Source organism: Bubalus bubalis, chromosome 16 (assembly GCF_019923935.1).
Source record: "Bubalus bubalis isolate 160015118507 breed Murrah chromosome 16, NDDB_SH_1, whole genome shotgun sequence".
Lineage (NCBI taxonomy): Eukaryota > Metazoa > Chordata > Mammalia > Artiodactyla > Bovidae > Bubalus > Bubalus bubalis.
In genome coordinates this window covers 32131777-32157112 of record NC_059172.1, presented here as the reverse complement: position 1 = coordinate 32157112, position 25336 = coordinate 32131777, and the positions used below count along the sequence as shown (strand labels likewise).

Below are 25336 nucleotides of genomic sequence, written 5' to 3'. Positions count from 1 at the left end.
TCCTCATGGGGAACATGACGTGTCTGGGCCTTCTCCATCAGCCTGCCTTGGCTGCGTGGTTACAGGAAGCCTCCCTCCACGCTCTTTCTTTACTCATTCATAATGGGGACTTGGGTGGGGTTTGCTATGGAACTCATGGGGCCTCAGTTCCTGGTCAGATCAATGGTTCATCAAACTCTTACAAGGAAATGTAAGTAAATACAAAGATAAAAGCAAAGGAGCTCAGGTTGAAGAGGGATGGCGGCTCCTTAGGCTGTAAGTAGAGGAGACTTAGCTAGGGGATTTGGAACCTGGTGGACTTGATGATCTCCAAAGCCCAGTGAAGAGAAAGTCAGGGGAAGATATCAGGAGACCTTGACTTCCAACCCCTCAACAGAAGGGCATCCTAACCCCTCACACCTAGGCCACTAGGGATGATGGGCAAAACCCTGAAACAAGAACCTCAGATGAGCCACTGAGAAAGGAATCATTACTGCCACTTAGCAGAAGAGGAAACTGAGGCTCAGAGAAGCTTCAAAGGACGTGAGGCAGAAGGGGACCTGAGCTGGTTGTGGGGTTCGAGGGCAAATCCCTTTTGTCTGTGCCTCAGGCCCAAGTTACCTGTTGTGGTAGCTTAGACACCGCGGGTCTCAGGGATGCAGGTTTTTCTGCTGTAAAGTGAGCAAGTTGAACCAGAGCAGGAGCAGAGCCCTGGGCTGGCCACCCTCCAGTAAGCTGGAACCTGAGGCAGAGCCCTGGGTCCTCATACTGATACCAAAGGAATTTTTCTCTGGGCCAAAATAGCATTTACAGTAGGCATCTGATGGGAGAGGCGAGAAGAGGGTTGGCTGAGGTCTCCAGTGTCCAGGGGGCTTTCCCTACAATGAGACCCCAAGGCCTGGACTCCTCAAGTAGGGGCCCCAGGGATTCCTAGCCCCTTAGAAGCTGCATGGATCCACTCGGACAATAGATGGAGGAGGCTGGACAAGGAGCCTTTGTGTCTCCTGGGTGAAGGTCCCTGGGGCACTGCCGAGGCGGCCCAGCCACACAGAGCTGTGTGTCCACCCTATTCCCACTCCTGGCAAGACTGCAGCCAGGCCCAGTCAGCTGATGTGGGACCTAGCAGGACCCAAGGTCCCAGGGCCCTGGGCAAGCTCCTTGGCCGCAGAAACAGACCTTCTGTGCACTGGTCCAGACACTGACTGTCCAGAGCCCCACAGAGAACAACACTGACTGGTGGAAGGGTGACTGTGATCACCTCTATTTCACAGAAAAGGAGGCCCCCAAAGGGCTGGAATTGAATCAAGGTCTCCCAGAGTCAGTGCTGAAGCTGAGTCAGAACCTGCACTCTCCAAGCCTAGACCAGAATGAGAAGGGGGTGGTGGTCATTTTCATTCATTCATTCAAGCATTCCAACAAGTATTGAGCAACTCCTGGGGCCTCTGCGACCAGGAGAAAGACAGCAGACAGACTGGTCCTTGGTCTCCTGGAGCTCACAGTTCAGGAAAGGGACAGACTAGAGTCCCTGGCTACAGGAGCATTCCGAATGGGGTTGAGGGCAGAGAAGAGAGTAATGTGTGTGGCCAGAGTAGTCTGAAAAGGACCTCAAGGGAAGTAGCTCAAGATGACAGACCAAAAAAAAACCTGTTCTTAAGGAATTTCCATTGACTCTTTCTGGCTGAGATTAAGCACAGAGAGAGCACAAGAGGCTCCCTTCTGTCTCCTTGCCAGAACTGGAGGGTCAGGACCCTGAGCGCCCAGATTTCCTCCCCGCGGGCAATGGGAGGCCAGTGCTCTGAGCAAGGTCCCTGAACAGGTTCTCTGGAAGCTCTCGCGGTGAGCAGTGACAGCGGTCACAGAGACACTGAACTTTGCAAAACTTTAGCAAAGTTTCTGAAAGCCTTTCATCACCCGAGTGAGGAAGGCCAGGGAGCCTCGGTCCCCAGGCGGTAGGGCAGTCGCCGCCCGTCCCTGACCGGGCAGCACCCTATGGCCCTGCACTGTTCCCGAGCGAGTAGCCGAGTGTCTGTCCCCGGCAGGAGGTGGCGGCGGCAGTGCCTGGGTCTGTCCGGAGTCCGGCCCGCCCCCGGCCTGACCCGGAGGGGTGGGGAGCTGGGCGGGGCGGGTGAGGCTCTCGGGCACGTGTGTCCCCGCGGTGGCGCGAGCACTTGGGAGCCAGGTCGGGGCACAGCGTGAGGACGAGTGCCCTGCGAGGTGAGGGCGGGCCGCCGGCAGGACCAGCCGGCGGAGAGAGGGCCGCGGACGGGCTGGCCCGGGTGCGCGCGGGGTGGCGACTCGGCCGGCGCCCGGCAGGCAGAGCGGCGCGCGCGCGGCTGGCCAAGAGAAGGCACGGTTCCAAACCCCTGTGAGAGCTCCGGCGGGTCCGTGGTCAAGCTCGGGCTCCACCGGAGTTTGATCGCGGGGAATGTGGACGGATACCCCGGGTGAGTGCGCGTATTCGGGAAAATGTGTGTGTCCCTGGGTGAGAGCGTGCGCGCCTGCGGAGTCGGGTAGCTGAACCTATGGAACTCGTTTGTGTTTGTGCTCCGGTACGGGCGCCCCCGCAGCGTGGGACCTAAGCCAGAGACAGGCCAACCCTGGAGGTCCCGAGCCCCCTCTCTCCAGGGGCACCCTGGGTGGCAGCCTCGCCTGGGCAAGACTGGGGCGGGGCTGGGGCCGGGGGGTGGGTGGCGCGCGGAGCAGTGGCCTGGAAGGACAGTTAAGCCTCTGTCTGGGGACTTTTAATCTGGCGGGCTGCTGTAGGAAGGGTCAGCCTGGAGAAAGGCAGTGCCCTCTCTCACCTCCCTAAGGAGGGCTCCCAGTGTCAGGCTTAGGGTCCCTCAGGAGCCAGACCCAAGGGCCAGGCCCTGCTGCGGACCAGAAATGCCAGTTTGGGGTTTCTGGGGCTGATGGCAGCTGTTCTTCCAGTACGCACCCTCAGTTTCCCTGGGCTCACAGCCTGAAGTGCCCACTTTGTTTTGGATCTGGCTGGAATAATGGGAGTTTTTGAGGGCCAGGGTGGGGCCCAGGTAAAGTCTCAGCTGTCTATTGGTGGAAATGATTGGGAAAGAGAGTCTTTGAGCAGACAGGGCCCCCTAAAAGCTCTCTGGAGACCCAGAGACCTTCCCTCCATCATGCCTTATACACCGTGTGACCCTGAGCAAGGCATGTCCCTTCTCTGAGCCTCATCTGTAAAAGGGGAATAATAGTGATGTGGAACTTAAGGACTATCAAGGAGCTGTCGTGTGGGTCATGCTCAACACCAGTGTCCTCTTGGGCAGGCTCACTCTTTGAGGTTAGGAAGATCAAATCCTGGGGGATAACTTCCTGAAATTCAAATCCCAGTCATTTTGCTCCTTTGGCTAAACTTTCAGAGAACTTCCACTGGATCACATCTGAGCCCCTTGGCCTGGGACTCAAGGCCTCTCAGAGCTGGTCCTTGCCACCCTCTCCAGCCACCTCTCCTGCCTGACTTTCCATCCTCCTAAATGCATGTAATCTGCTGCAAATGCTAGTCACTTTCTTGCCTCTGGACCATTCCAAAGTCTATGCTCACTGCCTGAAATGCCCTTCTACTCATCTTCCTCAGTTGGAGAACTACCCAGCTTAGATGCCCCCTCCTCTGGTAAGCCATCCTTATTTAGCCAGGTTGGATTGGAGCCTCTTCTGGGCCCTTGCAGTCTTAGAGCCCTAATTCTACCTTGAACTGTTAAGGTCTCTGTCTCCTGCTTCTCATTCCCAAGGTCTCAGAACCCCTTGGTTCGGAGGGCAGGAACTGGATCTCACTCCTTTTTGTGTTGCCAGGATCCTGCACAGCACTGAGCTGAACTGGGAGAGCAGCAGCAGCCCCTCGGCCCCGTCCCCTGTCCCCAGCTTCCCCAGGGAAAGCCTGTCTACAGTGGAGCTCCACATCATTATAAAGAAGGGGAAACCGGTCAGGCCATCAGAATGGGTGGCACAGATTGTCCTAACAGTGTGTCCTGAGGCACTACAGGACTCAGGGTGTACAAGATGAAAACTTGGATTTCATCCCGAAGGCAAATAGGGAGCCATGGAAGGTTTGTGTGCAGGGCGTGGTCAGAACAGCATTAATAGACAGTATATGTTTTTCTCTTTCTGACTTATTTTATTCTTTATGACAGCCTCTAGGTCTGTCTGTCTGTGCAAGTGACACTACTTTGTTCCTTTTTATGGCTGAGTAATATTCCATTGTATATATGTACCATAGCTTCTTCATCCATTCATCTATTGATGGACATTAGGTTGCTTCCATGTCCTAGCCTCAATTTGTATATAGTGCTGCAATGAGCATTGGGGTGCATGTGTCTTTTTGAACTATGATTTTATTTGAGTATATGCCCAGTAGTGGGAATGCTGGGTCATATGGTAGTTCTATTTTTAGATTTTTAAAGAACCTCCATACTGTTCTCCATAGTGGCTGTATTAATTTACATTCCCATCAACAGTGCAACAGAATTCCCTTTTCCCCACGCCCTCTTCAGTATTTATTGTTTATAGATTTTTTTAAATGATGGTCATTCTGACAGGTGTGAGGCGATACCTTACTGTAGTTTTGATGAGCAGTTTTCTAATGTCTGTTTAGTTCTTCCACCCATATTTTGATTGGGTTGTTTGGATTTTTTAACATTAAGCTACATGAGCTGCTTGTATATTTTGGAGATTGATCCCTTGTCAGTTCCTTCATTTGCACATATTTTGTCCCATTCTGTATGTTGTCTTGTTTATGGTTTCCTTTCCTGTGCAAAAGCTTTTAAGTTGAATTAGGTCCCATTTGTTTATTTTTGTTTTCATTTTCATTATTTTAGGAGGTCGGTCAAAAAAGATCTTGCTGTAATTTATTTCAGAGTGTTCTGCATTACATTTAATTCTTTAATCCATTTTCTGAGTTATTTTGTGTGTTTGGGAATGTTCTAATTTCATTCTTTTACATGTAGCTGTCCAGATTTCATAGTACCACTTATTGAAGAAACTGTCTTTTCTCCATTGTATATTCTTGCCTCCTTTGTCATAGATTAGGTGACCATAGGTGTGTGGGTTTATCTCTGGGCTTTCTCTCCTGTGTAAAGTGCAATGCTTGGGCGAGATGTGTGATATTCATAGACCTAAATGCATTGTGACAATACTAGAACATGAACTCAATAGTGAGGGATGGCGCTGATTATTGGCATTTAAACTATTGACTGCTTTCCTCTCCCTGTGCCCTCTCTGCAGAGACAGCTTACCAGTAACATTTTATAAAAGTCCCTAATTTATCTTCCACCAACCCTGTGAAATATACTGGGTTCCATGATAGTTCAGTTGGTAAAGAATCCGCCTGCAATGCAGGAGACCTCGGTTCAATTCCTGGGTCGGGAAGATCCTCTGGAGAAGGGATAGGCTACTCACTCCTCTGTTCTTGGGCTTCCCTTGTGGTTCAGCTGGTAAAGAATCTGGCCGCAATGCAGGAGACCTGGGTTCGAACCCTGGGTTGGGAAGATCCCCTGGAGAAGGGAAAAGCTACCCATTCCAGTATTCTGGCCTGGAGAATTCCATGGACTGTATAGTCCATGGGGTTGCAAAGAATTGGGCACGACTGAGCGACTTTCATTTTAACCCTGTGAAGGAGAAATTATTACCCCCATTTTGAAGATGAGGAAATAGAGGCTCAGAGAATACCTTGCCCAAGGTCACAAAGCCAAGGTGACAGCAGGGATTCCTGCCCACCTGCCCTAGCTTTTTCTTCCCCATTCAAGACAGAATCCCCATCTGGGTGAGGCCAGGTCCTCTACTTTTCAGGCTAAGGGAAGTTTGAATTCCTTCCGGAAAATATGTCTTTATTTCTTGCCTGTGGCCTGATGACCCAGCTGCTGCTAAGATAATATCTGTTCAGGCTGTCCACAGGGATGGAGAAACCTTGCTGATTTGGGTGACAGGAGGTGGCGCTGCTCCTGGTGAAATCTTTCCTCTTCCCAAACTTCCTTCTGTGAGTCTGTGTGGTGCACCATTTGTAAAGTTTAGTTTTTAACTTTTATTTGGCTGCTCTGTACCTTAGTTGAGGCATGTAGGATCTTCAGTTGTGTCGTGCTGGCTCTAGATCCCTGTGCGTGTGCATGTTTTGTCACTCAGTCGTGTCCGACTCTTTGCTACCCCACGAACTGTGACCTGCCAGGCTCTTCTGTCCACGGGATTCTCCAGGCAAGAATACTGGAGTGGATTGCCATTTCCTTCTCCAGGGGATCTTCCCAAACCAGGGATTGAACCCAGGTCTCCTGCATTGCAGGCAGATGCTTTACCATCTGAGCTACTAGGGAAGGCCGAGGATAAGTTCCCTGACCAGGGATCGAACCTGGGCCCCCTGCATTGGGAGCACGGGGTCTTAGCCACTGGACCACTAAGGAAATCCCTGGTGCACCTTTTGACCCACATGTTCTGCTTAGGCTACTTTTGTGTCCTCAGGCCTGGCCTCTCCCAGCTGTTGGGCCCTGATGTGGGGAGGTTGACTATGGGAGCCTTCCTCACCTCTGTATTCATCCTAGAGGTCAGTTGTAGGAGTAGGCCAGGCTGGGCCTGCTTTTTTTTTTCTGTCCACATCACCCAGCACAGGTTGGACACAGAGAAGGTGCCAGTGAGTGTTGGGGAAGTGAATGACCAGAAGAAAGTAGGTGTTATAATAGAAAAAGAAGGTCTTGCTCCATGGAGAGCTATAGTTGGTTCTTGAGCAGAGGGTTCCTGAGAGCTCTTATGTGTCAGTAATTCTCCCTGTTTGATCAATGAAGAACCTGAGACTCAGAGAGGGGAACTGACTTGACCAAGGCTGCACAGCATGGATGTTCCAAATTGGAACCTGAACCTAGGGTTCTTGCTTCTTAAGGGTGGCTGGAGGCCTTCGGGTGTGATGGATCAGGGTGGAGTCCAGGGCATTATGGTTCTGAGCTGATTCAGGTCAGCAGCATACTTCTGTAACTCAGTACTGGGCTGGATTGTGTCAGAGGTGGGCCAGCTGGTTTAGAGTCTTGCCCTGGAGGTTGTTTGGGGGGAACTTAACCCCGCACTGAAAATAATTCGAACACCAGATCTGGATAAGGCCCTTCCACTTAAGGAAGTGGTCTCAGTTTCCTGATCTGTAAGCCAGGAGAACCAGCTTGGCTGACCTCTGAGACCCGCACACTCAGATGTTCTGAGCTCAATGCCAGTGGGTGGCCCCCACAGTCAGGATCCTGAGGACTCCCAAGAGGGAGAGAGACTCCAGAAAGGGCTCCAGAGACCCAGGGCCTCCAGAGGAGGCTGAGAGGCATCACACTGCAATAGCACCTGCTGATAACATCTGAGGTTACCCCTCAGCTATTTCCCCAGACCAGGCCCAGTGTTTGTGATGCAGAAAGCGTACCAGGCAAAGCTGGGCACCTACGGGCCTTCAGCCCCAGGGAGGACATTTGGGAGAGGGTAGAGGATGACTTGGGAGAAGGCAATGGCACCCCACTCCGGTACTCTTGCCTGGAAAATCCCATGAACGGAGGAGCCTGGTAGGCTGCAGTCCATGGGTTCGCTAAGAGTCGGACACGACTGAACGACTTCACTTTCACTTTTCACTTTCATGCATTGGAGGAGGAAATGGCAACCCACTCCAGTGTTCTTGCCTAGAGAATCCCAGGGACGGCGGGGCCTGGTGGGCTGCCGTCTATGGGGTCGCACAGAGTCGGACACGACTGAAGCGACTTAGCAGCAGCAGCAGCAGAGGATGACTCCAAAGCTCCTCATTGTCCTCCAACTCAGCCTTGCCCTCTCTTTACCGTCCCTCTGCCCCAAGCCATAGGGATAACTGACAGTTTCCCAAAATACTATGGATCACCTGCCTCAGTTTTTGCTCTTTGCTCCTCTTCTCTCTCCACCCACCTAAATTCCTACCTATCTTCCAAAACAGGTGTCCTCTCCTCCAGGAAGCCTTCCCTGACCACACCCCCTTTCCATTAGGGGCCCTCATGTCTCCTTCAGCCCTGATCACCCTAAGATGTCATTGACTATTTCTGGATCTTCCCCTGTCCTCTCTCCTCCACCTTCAACCTTGACAGTGAGCTCAAGATCATGGAAGGGTCTAACCCACCTCAGAGTCCCCAAGCGCCCCACACAGACAGAGGTGCAGATATGGCAGCCTCTGTAAAGGGTGAGTGAGTGAAGGGGTGTGGTGGGGTCTAAGTCTTGCTGGGGGTGCCTAGGTTGCTCTCCCTTCTGAGGATGGCCTTCAGTGTGAGAACCTTGATCTGTGGTCAGTCTGGCTGTCATCTTGCTACTCTGCCCATGCTGCTGCTACTGCTGCTAAGTCGCTTCAGTCGTGTCCGACTCTGTGCGACCTCATAGACGGCAGCCCACCAGGCTTCCCCGTCATACCACACATTTCCTGCCCCTATTATCTTCTTGGAATACCTGCATCCTTCCCACCTTCTTCACCTGCTAAAATCATAACTCTTTTAATTATTTCACAAAATCTAAATCATCTCCTTTAGTTATCTTGACAAACTTACGAGGCAGGTACTATTCTTAGATTGCAAGGAAATTGAGAGTTAGGCTGTGGAGCTGAGGCTTGTCCGGCTCCCACGGCTGGGAATGGAAGAACTGGGATCTCCCCCCTGCCCAGTGCCCTCCACTGCCCCTCAGTGGTTCGGGTCCAGGGCCTATGTTTCCCTTCACAGCACCTCACCTCCTGCAAAGGCAGGAGTTTCCAGAATGATGACAGGTCACTTTCCCCTGCTGGACTGGACAGGGCCAGCCAGGTGGGTGGCAAGCAGGCAATACATTCCAGAGCCACCAGAGTGGAGAAGCTGGAATGCTGTCCAGCCACCCTGAAAAATCTGTAACCAGTTTGGGAACTGCCCCAGCCACTCTTCCTGGCTTTGGGCTCACTAGCCTGGGGCCACAGAGAGAAAGACAGGATGAGGAAGAGCCAGGTTGGGTGAGGGGGAGAGGCAGAGCCAGGTCCAGGGGGCAGGTAGTGAGTCTGCATGCCAGGCTTGCCCTGCCCCTGGCTTATCGGTGACCTTGGGTAAGATCTTGGGCTACCCTTTCGGGCCTTGTTGGTTTGCCTTTTTGTTGTTTGTTTGTTTTTAACAAACATGAGTACAATGAGTACAGTAACATCATGGCTGCTTCACAGTGGGGAACTACCAGGAAGAGTAGATCTTGGCCTTGCCAGTAAGACGTGTTCCCTCTGGTGGAGAACTAATCAGAACTAATTCCCTCACACTAAAAACTGTGGGAGCTTCCTGGAAGAGAGGATCTAGGAGGCAGTGGTCATTTTACCCCCAAACTGAGTTTGACTCTTGGGGGGTGTCAAGTCAAAAGACACAACCAAGCCAAAGAGCAGGAGAGGGGGACTTCCCTGGTGGTCCTGTAGTTAAGAATTTGCCTCCCAATGCAAGGGACACAAGTCCGATCCCTGGTTGTGAAAGATTCCACGTGCTTTGGGGCAACTAAGTTTGTGTGCCACAACTATTGAGCCTGTGTGCTGCCACTACTGAAGAGCCCGAGTTCCGCAACCAAAGAAGCCACTGCAACGAGAAGCCTGTGCAGTGCAACAAAGAGTAGCCCCACTTGCTGCAACTAGAGAAAGCCTGCATGCAGCAACAAAGACCCAACACAATCAAAAATAAATAAATGACCAATAAGGCCAGAATGATCCCATGGGAGTTAAATTGCAGACCTGAGGCTTGTCTGAGTCCCACAGCTGGGAACTAGGAAAGAGTCCCATAGCAGAACTAGTATCTCCCACCTGTCCAGAGAAAGCAAGATGTTCTACCTTAGTCTTTTCAGTGAAGGCATCTCCTTAGGAGAAGCCTGGATGAGACCCTAGGTGAAGAACTCTTTTCACCTTGTCACTAGACTCCCGACTACCAGCCGGCTGGCCCATGTCAGCCTGAGACTCCTGGGCAAGGTGCACTGGGAAAATCGTGGTCCAAGGCCTTTCCCAGTGTCCCCCTCCCCTTGCCCTATTCCCGTGGTTCCCCCATCTCCGCCTCTCTCCACTTTCCCCACACTTGCATGGGCTTCCAGCTTGGGGGCCTGGCTTCAGCTGTCTCAGACCCTGGTCCCCCATTGCAGGGAAGTGAACCTGGGAGAAAAAGGAATGTTCTTTTTCTCTGAGATGGGTCTGAGGTTCTGGTGGACACTGGGACCTGCCCACACAGAGTCATTCCTCCACCAGTCACCATCCCCTCACTGAAGCACCGTGCCTGCTCTGTGGGAGGGGTCCCAGGCAAGACATACAACCAGGGCCAGAATCTTGACCTGGGTGCTGGTCCTGGCTCCGTCTCTGGCTCATTGTGAACCCTTGGGCCCTAGTTTCCTCCTCTGTCAAATGGGAGTTTGGCAAAGGTGATTTCTAAAGGCTGTCCAGGCTCTGGCTGTCTAACACTCTGTGTGTGTACGTCTGAATATGACTGTCTGCATCTCTGTGTATCTAGGTGTGCCTGTGTGTGTCCATGTGTGTTTACCACACCTCTGGAGGAATGATTAGTGGTGGGATGACGGAGGAAGGGTATCCCAGATAGAGACTCAGCTTGAGGTGAACTGGGTTGGCCACAGTACCATTGAGTGCATACTGGGAAGCCAGGATATTGAGTGTTTCCTGTTGTGGGGCTGAAGCACAGACAGGGACTGAGGGAGGGGGCACTGGAAGCTCAGCTCAGCTCTCTAGGATATGGGGGAGACCCTCCCCAGCAGAGCCATCCTCCAGTGAAAGGGGGTGCCTGGGAACACCTGTACAACATGTGAGCTAAAAGGGAACAGTTAGGGGCAAGAGTGGGCAGAGGACACTCCTGCCTACCGGAACAAGCACTCCTGGTCACTTTCTGCCTCTTTCAGACCAGGGCTTGCGCAGAGGAGGCAGCCCGGGGAAGGCTCATCCTAGCTGACTTCCTGTGACCCAGAGCCCCAGCTGTCCCCACCTCCCTGTCTCTGGAGCCCACGGCATTGCCTGCCCTGAGAAATGCTGGAAGCTGGGCGAGGCCCCAGGCTGGAGGACCTGTTTTTCCTGTTTCCCACAGAGCTCCCTGCAGCTCGGTCCAGGCCTGTGCATTCATGAGTGAGGAACCTGAGCTGGAGCTGAGCATCCTGACAGCAAGAGCAGGGTCTGGTCAGGTATGGGCACGAGAGGGTGGGGTCTGCTGGCTGGGAAGTTGGGAGGCTGGGGCAGGCAGGTTCGTGCATGTGTATACACTGACCTGGGGTAAATCAAGGGGATCCATGCCCTGCTACCTCATCCCAAGCTGTGATGAATTCAGGCTTCAGAGCCAGACAGCCCTGGGTATCAAATCCAGTTTTTCCAATACCTGGCAGTGTGACCTTAAACAAGTAGCCTAACTTCTATGGCAGTATCTGCTGAGGAATGCGGTGAGGAATGAAGTGAGGATGCTGGAGGGGAAGCTGCTCAACCCAGACTTGGTCCCTACAAAGTGAAGAGGGTGGAAGTCCAGAATCAGGAGCTCCTGACCCCATGACCCGAGCCAGAGAGGTGTCAGATAGAGGAATGTGGATCAGACAGCTGACCCATCTTCAGAATGCCTGGGTCCAGTTTCTTCCCTCTGGTTCTTCCCTGATCTGTCCAGAGAAGAGCAGGGTTCTTGAAAAAGACCCAGTCCAGGAGTCTGCCTGGGGCAGGAACAGGCCTCAGGTGGACTGGGCCCCTGGAGAGCTGGTGTGACCCCTGGCCACCTAGGGTCAGCAGCTGAGAAGTCCTTCAGTGTCGTTTTCCACTGAAAGAACCTCAGTGTCATTGTCCACTGAAAGGAGACCAATATCATAAACCTTAGCCTCCTCTGGGCTCCCATAGCCTCTTGTGCTTGCTTTACTCACTCATTCATTCATTCTCTCATTCATGTCATACCTGCTTTGGATCAGGCCTTTAGCTGGAGGACAGGGCCAGAGAAAAGAATCAGATAGGAGTTCCTGGAATGTTTTGGGATAGAGGGTGGAGACACAAATCCCCAGCAGGATGTATGGAATGCCCTGTGGGGTTAGTGATGCAGGCAAAGAGCCTTGGAGATAAGATGAGATTTGAGGTCTTGAGGGATGGGTGGAGTGCTGTGTGAGTGGGTCAGGAAAGGCTTTCCAGACAGAAAGAACAGTGACACACACAAAGGCAGAGAAGCCTGTCAGGGCACTCACATGGCTCACAGCTCCCACCACACTCAGAGCTCTCGAGGGCAGGGCCAGCCAGAACTGGACACAGAGGGGTAGCTGAGTGGTGCTGGACAAAGTTAGGTGGGAGCTGGTCCTGGGCAGCTGGGAGTGAGGCCCCAAGGGTATCAGGGGTCAGGAGAGGCAGTAGGAAGGGGAGATGGAGAGGCCTGGGGACTTGGCTGGCTCTGTAAGCAGGAGCCGGTCAGAGGGGTGGAGAGGGAAGTTGTATTCACAAGCTGGTCGGCTGGCCTGTGGAGGGAGAGGGCAGGCGGGGTCAGTCTGGACAGGGGCTGCGGTGATAGAGTCCCTAGCTGCCTTGGGAGGGTGGAGGCCAGGATGTCTTAAAACAGGTGGAAAGGGCAGTTCCCTTGGTTCATGAGAAACTTATGGAAGTTTCCACCCCTGCGTCAGTGTCAGAGACTCCACCGTGAGTAATTACCAAGGAACTCTGTGACCAGCTATGAGATGGGGACATGAAGGGAAGATGAAGGCCCTGACCCTCGCTCTGAGGAGAGACCTGCCAGGCCTCAGCACCAGGGCAGGAGCAGAGCAGCAGTGTGGAGGTGGGGCTGGGGTGGGGGGTGCCCTGAGCATGCCCAGTGGTCACAGCACCTAATGAGGGAAGTGTTGGCACCACAGGCTACCAGGCCAGGGGATTCAGCACCTGAGAGGTCTGACCCTCAGGAGGGCAGGAAATTCCTGATGTCACCTAGGGCTCTGTGGCAGAGCTGGACACCCCAAGCCAGTGTCCCCAGGGGGAGTGTGGCCCCTCCATAGATCCTCGGTCTCACACCTGGGCCTCCCTGCTCCTTCTGCAGCTCCTGTGAGCCAGCAACCTCTGCTCACCCCTCAGTGCTTCAGATCTGGTGATCCCAGCCTTCACCCTTCTCCACAGCCCATGACACCCCTTTGGGGCACCGCACACTTACCGTGTGTGACACTGAGTTCCCTCTCCTCCTGACCTCTGAGCCTGAGGCGTCCTGGCCCCTTCTCCATCCAGACTCCCTCCCAAACAGCTCTCAGACCTCTCCCCTCATGAGGTCCCCAGGCTTGGCCCCAGCATGGGCCTGGTGCCACTCCCTTGGCCCACCACACTCACCTGCTCCACAACCTCCAGGACCTTCTGTTGCTCCTCTGCTTGTGGCCTAAGAGGGCTCCCCAAAGAGGTCAGGAGAAGCCACAGCTGAGCTGAGCCTCAAAGCCTGTAACACAGTGTGCCCACCGTGTGCCAAGCGTGGCTCCAAAGGCTTTAAACAAATTGGAGGCCTGTGACATAGCTTCTGTTGATCACCTCATTTCACAAATGAGGGGAAAAAGGCAGCCTGGGTCCAGAGGCCAGCTTCTTCCTAATCACTGGATTAGGATAAAGAGTTGTCATTTCAACAGATGGAGACGCGGGGCATGCAGGGATTCCAGTCTGAAGGAGTAATGTGAAGCATGGCTGAGAGGGGAAACGTGTTGTGTGCATTCAGGAAACGGCAGGTCACAGGGATGCGGACGGTGACAGAAGCTGGGTTATACAAACCGCTGGTACCAGCCTGAGGAGCTGGGTTTTCTCCTGAGATCAGACAGGAGCCACAGCAGCTTTCCAGCAGGGGAATGACATTCTCTTTTCCAAAGATCTCTCTGGATGGAGGGGACTGAGGCTGGAGACAGACTGATACAGGGGCTCCAGCAGCAAGGGTGGAGGTGACACGGCTGCAAGGAGCTGGGTAGGATGCAGGAAATGCTTTAAAGCTGGTTCCTGAGTCAAGAGGGGTCCTAGCAGTTTGGCTCTGCCAGTGGCCCCTGATCTCATATGTACCTTCTCATCCTGTATCTCCCCTGACTCCTTGGGGAGGAACCTGTGTCTGTGGGAACAAGGTCATGAGGACAGGCTCCCTGCCTCCTCGTCGCATCTTTGCTGACAGTAGCAGGCAGGGAAGATAGAGGAGGGAGGGTTATGGGGAAAGAAGGAAGCTGAAAAGCCAATTGTCCCTCAGCCGCCCTGATCTCAACTTCATGGGCCCTGAGCTGCTTCTGGGAGGCCTGGCTGGGCAGGAATCTCAGCGTCTAAGGGAATGAATGTCATTGGCCCCACAGAATCTCTGAGTTCCAGCCTCTCAGAATCCTGGGGTTCCAAAATAGGAGGGATTATACAGCCCCAGATTCTCAGCGTGAGGAGGACTCACACATCATCTGCCGTCTGTGTCCTCCCAGACACACCCACACACAGGGCACAAGCCCTTCTGCACTCACTAGGGAGCCACTTGCACAGCCCCATAATCAGGGAGTTCTGCTATGACTTCCAGCCTGCCTTCTGAGACCTTTGGGCACATCTTTGCCCTCCAGACTGGGATAGTCGAGAGAGCTCTTCTTAGTTACATTGGAGGGATGGGGAGAGGAGTAAGGTCGCATCCTGATCTCCAGATGCTCTCTGTCTGGGTGGTCAGGCACCATAGCTGCATTATATGCTCACTGGGAACAAGGAGAAGGTCGAGGTGGCGGTGATGTGTGGAGAGAAGCAGGGCAGGCCTGGAGGAAGCTAAGTTTGCCCCACAGAAGTTCACCATTACTCCCATTCCCATCTCCACCCCAGACTTGCCTGCAATCTTCAGGAAGGTCACTGCCCCATCTGGTGGCCTCAGAGGCCAGGGAACAGGACTGCTGTTTACAGATGCAGAAAGTACCAGAATATAGGAGTCCCTAAAAAACATTTGCCGAGAGGTGACTGAATAACTAAAGAGGGAGACCCTTACAAAACTCCCTCAAATGCCAAAATACTAGGCACAGGGCCAGAGCCTCCCAGAGAGTGGAAAGATAGGCCAAATAAAAGAACTTCCTAATGCCTCCAGAAAGGTATGAGCTGCCCTAGGCAGAATCCTAGATCTGGGACTCTATTCCTGAAGTTCTCAAACACACACACACACACAAAAATTTTAAGGCAACATGCTAAGTATTTTAGGCTTTGAGGAATATATGGTCTTTGCCACAACTGTTCAGTGCTGCATAAGCAGATGGTCATGGCTGTGTTCCAATAAAGCTTTATTTACAAAAACAGACTGGTGGGCTGGATTTGTCCCTCAGTTTGCCTACCCCTGTTTTAAATTGTTAGAATTATATGATCCTGACATTCAGGGATCTCATTAAGGTCCCAGGGTTCCAAGGTTCTGGGCCCTCTGTGTCCACAGAGAGAGGCAGATCAGATGCAATAAAAGCCTTGAATGTGGTTGGTCAGATCCTAACGGAGGTGTCTGTGGTCACTTGGGGTCCCTCATGGCCTGGGTCAGGCGGGTGTGTCAGGCCTCCCTGCTGGGTCCCCGGCCATCCATGACCCTGATGGTTGTTCTCTCCACCCCCACCCCACCCTCATCCCTGCTTCCCTTCAGGGCCATGGCCACAGGCCTGGACACCTGGAATGGTACCACCAATGGCACGTGGGATGGGGATGAGCTGGACTACAAGTGCCGCTTCAACGAGAGCTTCAAGTACGTGCTGCTGCCCGTGTCCTATGGCGTGGTGTGCGTGCTCGGGCTGTGTCTGAACGCCGCGGCGCTCTACATCTTCCTGTGCCGCCTCAAGACCTGGAACGCCTCCACCACGTACATGTTCCACCTGGCCGTGTCGGATGCGCTGTACGCCGCCTCCCTGCCCCTGCTGGTCTACTACTACGCCCAAGGCGACCACTGGCCCTTCAGCACCGTGCTCTGCAAGCTGGTGCGCTTCCTCTTCTACACCAACCTTTACTGCAGTATCCTGTTCCTCACGTGCATCAGCGTGCACCGGTGCCTGGGCGTCCTGCGGCCGCTGCACTCGCTGCGCTGGGGCCGGGCCCACTACGCCCGCCGGGTGGCGTTCGCCGTGTGGGTGCTGGTGCTGTCCTGCCAGGCCCCTGTGCTGTACTTCGTCACCACCAGCACCCGAAGCAGCCGCATCATCTGCCATGACACCTCGGCACCCGAGCTCTTCGGCCACTTCGTGGCCTACAGCTCCGTCATGCTGAGCCTGCTATTCGCGGCGCCCTTCGCCGTCATCCTGGTCTGTTACGTACTCATGGCTCGGCGGCTGCTAAAGCCGGCCTACGGAACCTCCGGCGGCCTGCCACGGGCCAAGCGCAAGTCCGTGCGCACCATCGCCATTGTGCTGACTGTCTTCGTCCTCTGCTTTCTGCCTTTCCACGTCACCCGCACCCTCTACTACTCCTTCCGCTCGCTGGACCTCAGCTGCCGCACCCTCGACGCCATCAACTTGGCTTACAAGGTCACCCGGCCGCTGGCCAGCGCCAACAGTTGCCTTGACCCCGTGCTCTACTTCCTGGCTGGGCAGAGGCTCGTGCGCTTTGCCCGGGATGCGAAGCCACCCACAGACCCCACCCCTCCCACCCAGGCTCGCCACCGGCTGGGCCTGCACAGGTCCTACGGAACTGACGCCAACAGGACAGAAGACTCGGCCAGCCGTGAGAACTCCAGGGGGACAGAGTCCTCGCTGGCTGGTAGTGGCGCTGACACTAAGGACATCTGGCTGTAGAAAGCTGAACCCCTGTTCAAGTTTACAAGAGATGGGGCTGTAGACTTGTTCAAACGGGACAGTCTCCCCAGATATGGACCATCAGCGACTCAGGCAGGATGGTCAAGGGAGCTGTGACCCCAGTGCTCTGTCATTTGAGTGGGACTCGGTCTGTTCTCTGTGGTCCAGAGAGCGTGACAGTCCCCACACCCTTAGTCACCATTTGTATGTGCGGGGTGGGGAGTAAGATCTTAAGAAGGGAGTTCAGGGACAATGCCAGCCCTGGCCTGACTCCCACATAAATACCCGGCTGTGCCTTCCAGGGTCCCTGGGCTGGGCTCCAGCCTAATCAAGTCAAATGGAGAAACAGGCCCAGAGAGGAAAGCGACTTTCCGAGGTCACACAGCCAAGCCTGGGCCTGAGCTGCCTGGGAGGGGTGGGGTCACAAGTTGACCAGAGGACCTTGGTAAGGGGTAAGGACTGAGCCAGCGGTTCCCACAATGAGTCGGAGTGGTCTGAGTGCCATCGTGGGCTTGGCTCTGAGGAGTACCCTCAGTCCAAGGGATGCATGTCTGAGAACTGATGTCATAAACCCATCATAAACAGTTTATGATGACATAAACTGATGTCATCTGGAGGCTGGGACTGATACTAAAGGTATTGTTACTGCTGAGCCAGGCCCCATTGTATAGTTGGAGGATGGGGTTACAGCCTGGGAAGCTCTCGCCATGCACACTGCTGTCCTTTCTCCAACCTGCTCTCTGCTGCTGCCTGGCTTCCCACAAGCTGCCTCAGGGGTGGTCTCATATGAGGAATAGTCTCTCCATACACCCAGGTCATCCTCCACTCTAAAGTTAACTGACTTTTCTGCCTGATTTTGCTGGCCACAGAGGGTCCCAGTCCTTAGGGTCCCCCCAGTTTAGGATTTAATGGCAATAACCATTAAGTGCTGATAAATGTTAAACCGTTTAACTGACTGTCCAGAGAGGGTGGGGGGAATCCCTGATTTGTAAACACTGCCAATAGCTATGGTACAAATAATCCTACCAGGGCCAGCTTCAGACTGCCAGTGGGATGTCAGTCTCCTTGCAAAATGCCTGAAAATTTAGCAGCTGGCTCTTTTGAGCAGGTACAAGTTTCTCTAGCACACCACTGGATAACATGAATGGTTGGGGCTGTGTACTGTGTGTCAGGGAAAGCCTCCTGGAGTGGCAAGACTTCCGAGAAGAACACTTCATCAGGGAAGAACATGAAAGTGCAGGTGCCAGCTAGCTCTAGCCTTTGGGCAGGAATAGGAGAAGGAAATGGCAACCCACTCCAGTATTCCTGCCTGTAAAATCCCATGGACGGAGGTGCCTGGTAGGCTACAGTCCATGGGGTCACAAAGAGTCGGACACGACTGAGCGACTTCACTTTCACTTGCAGGGCAAAACTGACCTCACTTTTAACTTCGAGAATAAGGATTATCTCTCTCTCCCTCTGGGAAAGCCCTTCCCTGATGGGCCCACTCTGCCTGCTTTCCCCTCTACCTCCACCTACCTCCGGTGACTTCTCCACCCTTCCCACTCTGCCTCGTCAAAACCGCACCCTCAGTGTTGCCCTATTTAGAGTCTAGCTCCAGGGCTCCCCCGTGTGACAGGGACCTGTCATGAGCCATGACCCAGACCATTGCTCTGCATTGTGTAGTGTGGGTGACTTGCCCATAGTAGTGTGGAGTGCTCACCTCCCGCATTCTAGGTTCTATACTTCTGTTAATATAGCCGGGATCCCTATGATTATCTTTGTGATGATCTCTTAGAGTCTGTCCTTGAACCTTTCTTGCAGGCCTGAGTTTCCTACCAGCTGCTGCTCAGGCTGAACCCCATCTCAGTTTATAAGGAGCCTCTACCCAGGTGAGATGCTCTACTGACCAGGAGTGTTGATGCTGAGCTCTGTCTCCCTCAGCCCTGCTCAGACCCAGAGGCAGGGAGTTATACGTCATGACTTTGACTTGACTTGACACACATGACTTGAATGTACATCTGCAGTTGGGGATGGGACTGTGTCCCATGGGCTGAAGTTCCCCTGGTCCCCACTCCTTTCATGTCCTGCCCACTTACCCCTCCAGCAGCTGTCCTGAGTCCGCAAGAACTGAGGACTCAGCCTCCGCAGCACATGGAGACCACACTATGGCCTAGCCTCAGGAAGCCTTCCGTGAAACCAGTGCCTGGAGATGCCTAAGGACACAGGACCTAGGGGACAGGAGGAGTTTACTCACCATCCAATCCTGTGGCCGACTCTGGTGGGGGTGGGGAATGGAGACCCTAAGGGAACCATGGACAGGCCCAGGCCCCATCTCTGGACCCTGGTCAGACTGCCTGGCCCCTTTTTGTGGACATTGGGCCTTGCTGCTCAGTGGGCAGACCACCCTCCTTGAGGGTGGGTTCCCGACCATGTTGCCTTATACTATTTTCAGCCCAAGTAAGAACAGGATTTTCCACTCCTGGCCCCAGACCATTGTCCAGCAGTGACGTGGAGGGACCTGTCTGCTCTCAAAATATCTCCTCTTACTCTGTGGGCCTCCCTGCCCTTTCCCCACCTCCTCAGCCTGACATCACTTCCTGGGGCTGTTGACTCCGGAAGGCCACTGTGACAGGGCGCAGCCCCTGACGGACCCCGGGGACTATCAACTCAGCTGCAGACTCAAGGCCAGAGATGGGCGGGGCCTTGCCCAAGGTCACCTGGCAGGTCAGCGTGGCGCCTGGATGTGCGCCAGGGGCTTGGACCGCCCCAGCTGCTCCGCTCCCTTCCGTGCAGGTCAGTGCCTCTGTGGGAATCCTGCCGTCAGCCCCACCACCTCAGCTCTTCCCGCCTCTGACGGAGCTAGGGAGCTAAAGCCAGGGACCTGGGGCACTGGGGCAGTGGGGGAACAGCTGGGAGGAGGAAATGCCTGCTGACTGGCCAGCAGCAGCTCAGCTCAGGAAGCTTCATGCAGCAGAGGCAGGGGCCCTGGCACATAGAGGTCTCTTCTCTGGGTGGCAGTTGTCCTGGGGCCTATGAGGGACACTCTGACCCTCCAAAGGCTAGGAAAGGCCCTGGGTAACATGCCCTTCAGACATAACTACTCCAGTCTTGGCAGGTCAGGCCACCAAAGCTACCCCTCTACCATCACCCTTGTCATGGAAGATTTGGGTGGATGTCAGAGTCAGGCACCTAAGGAAGGGAACCGAGGTATTGACCTATGTTCCAGGCACCAGGCAGGGCCCTCTTACATCCATTGTAATGTTTCTTCACTACCTCCATGTGAGATAGACAGTATTATTCCCATTTAGCAAATGAGGGAACAGGCTCTGAGAGATGAGGACTTGCTCCAGGTTATATAGGCAGTAAATGGGGAGTCAAGACTGAATTCATGTCCATCCGATGCCCTGAGTAGTTCCCTTTCCAGTGTCCCCTGCCACTTGCAGTCCCTGCGGGGCAAAAGCAACCCTTCAACCTTCATGTGATTCAGGATGAGAGAGACGCTCCAGTGAGGATGAGGTTAAGAGCACCAATTCTCTGCCCAGACCACCTGCATTTGAGTGTCTCCACTTTTCTTCAGCTGTGGCATCTTGGGCAAATCACTGAATCTTGCAGCCCCTCTGTTTTCTCATTTCTAGAAGGAGACACTACCTCCCAGGTAGGGCATTGGGAGGCCTGAATCAATACACATGAAGCACTGAGATCAGAGGCTGGAACATAAGCATTTACACGTCGGGCACTGTGCCACGGAGATATGGAGACGAACCAGCTGGCCCCTGCCTTTGTGGAGTTGACATAATTTAATATATAACCACACTGGGATAAGTGATTTGAAGGAAAGGACTGTGTGTCCGGCCAGTGAACAATAGGGTGTCCCCTATGGGCGAGGCTTCCTCAGGATGTGGGGGAAGGGAGCAGGCCATCCTGGGTTGAGGGTGGGACCACCCTCTGCCCTGCCCGGCACTGGGTGGCACTCAGGCTCGTGAGCTGGTGTGTGTTTACAGAACCTTGTCCGGGTGATGCGCTGTGGAAGGGCTTTAGGGAGAAGTGACAGTGGGAAGGGGATGAACAGGATGCCCTTGGTCTTCTGGAGGGCTCCCACCCACCCATGGCAGCAAGACTTGGCCCTTTCTTCCTGACTGGTGGTACCCACCAGGGCGCTGTAGCCACTCCTTGGTTTATCCAAGAGTCAGAGACCCAGGGTTGGAGGACCAACCTGGAGCTGGGCCAGAGCAGGCAACAGATGGCCAGTTTTTGCTGTGTGACCTGAGTCCATGTGCCTGCCCTCTCTGGGTCACTCTGTAGAGGCTGGAGACCTTGTCTCTCATACACCAGTTCTCCCTAACTTAGGGCATCAGCAGCCTAGATTTTTCATCAAAGACACAGCTAACAGCTGCTCCCCCAGGCACTGCTAGGACCCATGAGCCCTCAGTTCTGAGAACTAGAGTGAGGCAGTGGGTCTCCCCTGGCATCAAGTGAGCAGAAAGATGAAGTGAATCCACTGGTACCCCACGGTGCCTTGGAGTAGACCCAGCTGAATGTCACGCTTCTGCCTCCTGCGGGGTGAGGCTGGAGCTTGGCCAGGAGTGACTGGGGTGACAGGTGAGGGATGCATTTGCCTTCCCCATGGGTATGTGCTTGAGGTGGAGGGTGTGAGGGTGAGGGAAATAAGCCCCACAAACCAAACTCATCCTCCTCTGCTCTGCTGTGCCATGTGACATGGTGAATCCCCTTTTCCTCTCTGGATCTCAGTTTCCAATTTCCCCATTAGCAACAAGCTTGGCTCTGCCCATCCACCCCTCAGTGGCCCAAGCCTCTTCATGAGGGCTTGCCCTTGTCTTGGCTCCAAGTCAGCCAGGTGTCCAGTCCCAGCCCCATCCCAGCCAGGAACAATGGACCAGACCACGCCAACTCCCAGGGGCTCACCCATGACTATTTTCAGCCCTTGAAGTCAGAAAAGGGTTTTTCATTCCCAGCACAATGGCTGCCCTATACCATTGTCCGGCAGTGCCCCAAAATATCTCCCCTGCCTCTACCCTCTGGGCCTCCCTGCCCTGCTCCTCACCTTTCAAACTTGACATCACTTCCTGGGGCTGTTACTCCTAAACACCACTGCGAAACAGCATGTGAGTCTCCTGGGAGACATGACCAATTAGAATCAGTTTTTCTTCTTGACAGGGACCCCCAGGGATTATTTGGCTGCATGGAGGGACTGGAGACCCAGAGAGGGCTGTGCCTTGCCTGAGGCCAAGCAGTGGTCAATGCGGAGACTAAACATGAGACCAGGGCTCTCTGGCTCCTTCTGCTGCCTCAGCTGCCTTCATCAGTGCTGGTCTGTACCCGCTGGGAGGATCACTCACCTTGGAAGTCCTGGGGCAGGCATCCTGGGGAGAAGCCTGAGTGGTGTGGGTGGGAGGTGGGTGTATCTTGGCTTCTGACCTGCGAGCTCCCCATTCACTCTTCAGGGAAAGGAAGAGGTCGGGGGACACAGGGAAGCTGAGGCAGAAAGAGCAGGGTTCTGCCCCAGTTCAGCCACCATCAGCTCTGTGATTGCAAACTCAGTTTCTTCATCTGTAAAATGGAACTGATTGTACTTCCTTTCCAAATTTACTGAACAATGAGCGTGCGGTAAGGCACAAACACACAACTTTTACTTTCCTCGCATCGATGCTCTCTGCTCAGTAATGTCTAATTTCCCTTTCCATCCATGAACTTGCATATTTGGCAAACTCCAAAACTTTGAGTCACTCTTGGGTAACAACTAAAGTTCAGTCCAGTTTAAAGTTCCAGTTGCCTACTGAATTTACTGCTTCCTCCTCCTCTCCCCCAGCGCTGGCAGGACCCTGCTCCCCGTCCTTGGGGTGCCCCTCTCCTCTGGGTGTGGGGCAAGATGAGGAGGAAAGGGGCCAGCGGATCATCTCCAGGACTGCCCCAGCCCTCTCTTGCTGTCCTTGCGTCTCTAGCTCTGATAACCTGACATCAGTGCTACTCTGCACAGAGTCCCCACAAACACCAGACCACACATTTTTTTGCCAGACTCCTTTTAAAAAATATTTATTTACTTAAATTGAAGGATAATTATTTTACAATATTGTGATGGATTTTGCCACACATCAACATGAATCAGCCATAGGTATACATATGTCCCCCATCCTGAACTCCCTTCCACTTCCTTCCCCACCCCATCCCTCCAGGTTGTCTCAGAGCACTGGCCCTGGGTGCCCTGCCTCATGCATTGAACTCACACTGCAGACCACACTTTTGTAAGAGTCTCTTCATTCAACTATCCCAGAGTGACCAGTTTGTGCCCCATCTTTCCTGCTGAGAGTCTGAACTGATACACCCCAGACTCCCTCAGCGATTTTCCTAGAGCATCTTTCGCCTGGCCTGGGGGTGGGAAAGCCCTTGTCCAGCCCCCTCCCCACTCCCACTCTGTTGTGAATTCACAACTGCAGAGATGTCAGGTGTTGAGCTTGTAGAGTCAAGAGAGGAGGTGGTAGGGAGCCGGGGTAGTAAACTGAAAAGGTATCTAACCCCAGTTGTTTCTAGGTTTCTTTAGTAGGTGGGTATTCTACCCCTCTGTGTCCTCAGATTTATGTCCTGGAGCCAAATTCCAAATCAGCAGCCACATGAAAAGTCCCACTTCATTGTGGGATTAAGCTGTTAGGCCAGCCTTTGTGACCAAATCAATTGCAAAATGTGGGGGAGGAAATTAAAAGTCAATTTTCCTCCCAGTAACCATTCTTTGCAAAATAATGCCCATACTTTAGCAATGTGGATACCATAGCATGATCCACTCAACAGGAAATGATTCCTAGCCTTGTAATTTGTCAGCTCACTTGTGTATCTGAATAATACCAGTATCTGTTGTTATAAAAAATAAATAAATAAAAGTCATCACACAGCCTGTGCTAATGTGTGTGTGTGTGTTCACATCTGTGTTGAGGGAGAAGGCTGAGGGGGAGGGGCAGTCCCGGCAGATACCACATAGATCCCTGGAGTAGAAAGGCCACAGGTGAATGACCAACCTGCGGGAGAAAGAGAAGGACCAGGAGGGGCTGCCAGGAGGTCAGACTAGAACCAGGACATGGAAGTAGACTGGCTTGGGGATGGCAGGAAAAGATGGGAGCGGGCAGAGGACCCAGCTGCCAGCTCTGTGGATCCCCTTTCCTTCAGTTTCCCTCCTTCCTCACTCTCCATTTCCCTCCACCTTTTTCTCCACGTTCCTGGTATCCCTGGAAGGAAAGGAAAGCAAATGGAGCTGTGCAGAGCTTCAGACCTATCTCTTCAATCTGAGCACTGGTTCAGCTCCCTTGCCTGGCGGCGCTTAGTCCCCTCTGGGTCTTCAGTCCATGGATGCTGCCTTGCTGCCCCCTGGTGGCCAGAGTTCGCAGCAGCAGCTGAAAGGCAGCTTGAGGTCCAGACCCTCGCCCGTGGAGTAGAGAGAAGAAAATGACCCTCTTGCTGGCAGCCAGGTTGCTGGGGTGTGTAAGATGGAGATAGGACTGCGAACTGAAACTGGGAACACAGTTTACAAAACATCTGACTTACAAAACAGGTAACCGTTCCTGACCAAGCTGTGATGTCCATCTCAGATTAAACTCACTCTTGTAAACACCCATGTATTTATTTAGAGCAGCGGTCCCCAACCTTTTTGCCACCGGGGACTGGTTACATGGAAGACAATTTTCCATGGACCAGGAGTGGAGAATGGTTTGAGGGTGATTCAAGTGTACTAAATTTATTGTGCTCTTTATTTCTATTATTATTATATTGGCTCCACCTCAGATCATCAGTAGATCCTGGAGGCTGGGGACTTCTAATTTAGACCCACATGTTCCAAGAGAAAACCACAAACTGATTTAATAGTAATTCTCCTGTGTTCTTAACATAGGATCTCTGACTGTTCCAGCAGCTTCCTGTTTTGAAAATTCTGATAAGTCTCTGCCAAAGACCATTCTTTGACTCACTTCAGCCCCAACAACCTTATAAACACCCCTTCCTTAACTCTTCCCCTTGGAGACACCCCACAGAATCCCCTGATGGGAAGTCTTTGCTGCAGCAAGTAATAAGCCAAGCCTTGTTGGCTCCAGGTGTGTTCCTGATGGTGGGGACTGATCTGCAATGACAAAAGTTTGCTGGCGTTGTGGGTGAGTTTCAGCTCTTTATTGCAGGTGACATTTCAGCTCTCCATTCCAGCCCACCCACCCCCATGGGCTCACAGGGACTCCCCACTGTCTCAATGTTCAATCCTGCTGACTGTGCCAATTGTCTCGTTGTATCTCACCGTTCACTGAACCCAGGGTAAGCAAGGCATGAGCTAGGAAGAAGCTGGAAGAAGATGCAAGGAGTTGTAGACATTTAAATGCAGACATTCTTATTCTCCATGGCAAAGCAGATGTGCTTTATCCTCTACTAGCAGACACAGCAGCAACAATGACTACATAACTCAACTCAGTACAACTGAACTTGACTAGACCACAAAGGCAGTTCAGGTGGTGCTTATATAGGACCTAGCACATGTGCAGTTACATAATCATTATTTACAAAACGTGGGGCAAGAGGCCGTGGGGCGAGAGAGCCTGACCACTGCCGTCTTGGCTAATTTGCTCTTTCCTTACACCCACCTAGAGCCCCACAGCCCATAGTGGATCCATCATGCTACACTCTGGTACCAGGACAAAGCTCAGCACTGTGGGGT

The 25336-nt window shown here is 53.3% G+C and overlaps 1 protein-coding gene across 16 annotated transcripts; it reads left to right on the top strand.

Moving 5' to 3' along the window:
* The first annotated feature begins 1971 nt into the window (after positions 1-1971).
* Positions 1972-23542, top strand: P2RY2 (purinergic receptor P2Y2). Of its 16 annotated transcripts, none has more exons than XR_003103942.3 (5): positions 2200-2423; positions 11016-11109; positions 15519-17292; positions 18460-18527; positions 19222-23542. XR_003103942.3 is itself a non-coding variant. In XM_044929392.2 (4 exons), the coding sequence occupies exon 4, from the start codon at positions 15523-15525 to the stop codon at positions 16654-16656; it is 1134 nt and encodes a 377-aa protein (XP_044785327.1). In that variant the 5' UTR covers positions 2200-2423; positions 7901-8140; positions 10834-11109; positions 15519-15522; the 3' UTR covers positions 16657-23542. The 16 variants fall into 16 exon arrangements, 6 of the variants coding, with proteins under 6 accessions (XP_025122239.1, XP_044785328.1, XP_044785327.1 ...); XR_006545311.2 differs by having other exon boundaries at positions 18746-23542; XR_003103941.3 differs by having other exon boundaries at positions 18743-23542.
* The last annotated feature ends 1794 nt before the right edge of the window (positions 23543-25336 follow it).

What these genes read in the sequence shown, in the direction of transcription:
- P2RY2 (XM_025266454.3), top strand. Translation starts at nt 15,523, where the DNA reads ATGGCCACAGGCCTGGACACCTGGAATGGTACCACCAATGGCACGTGG.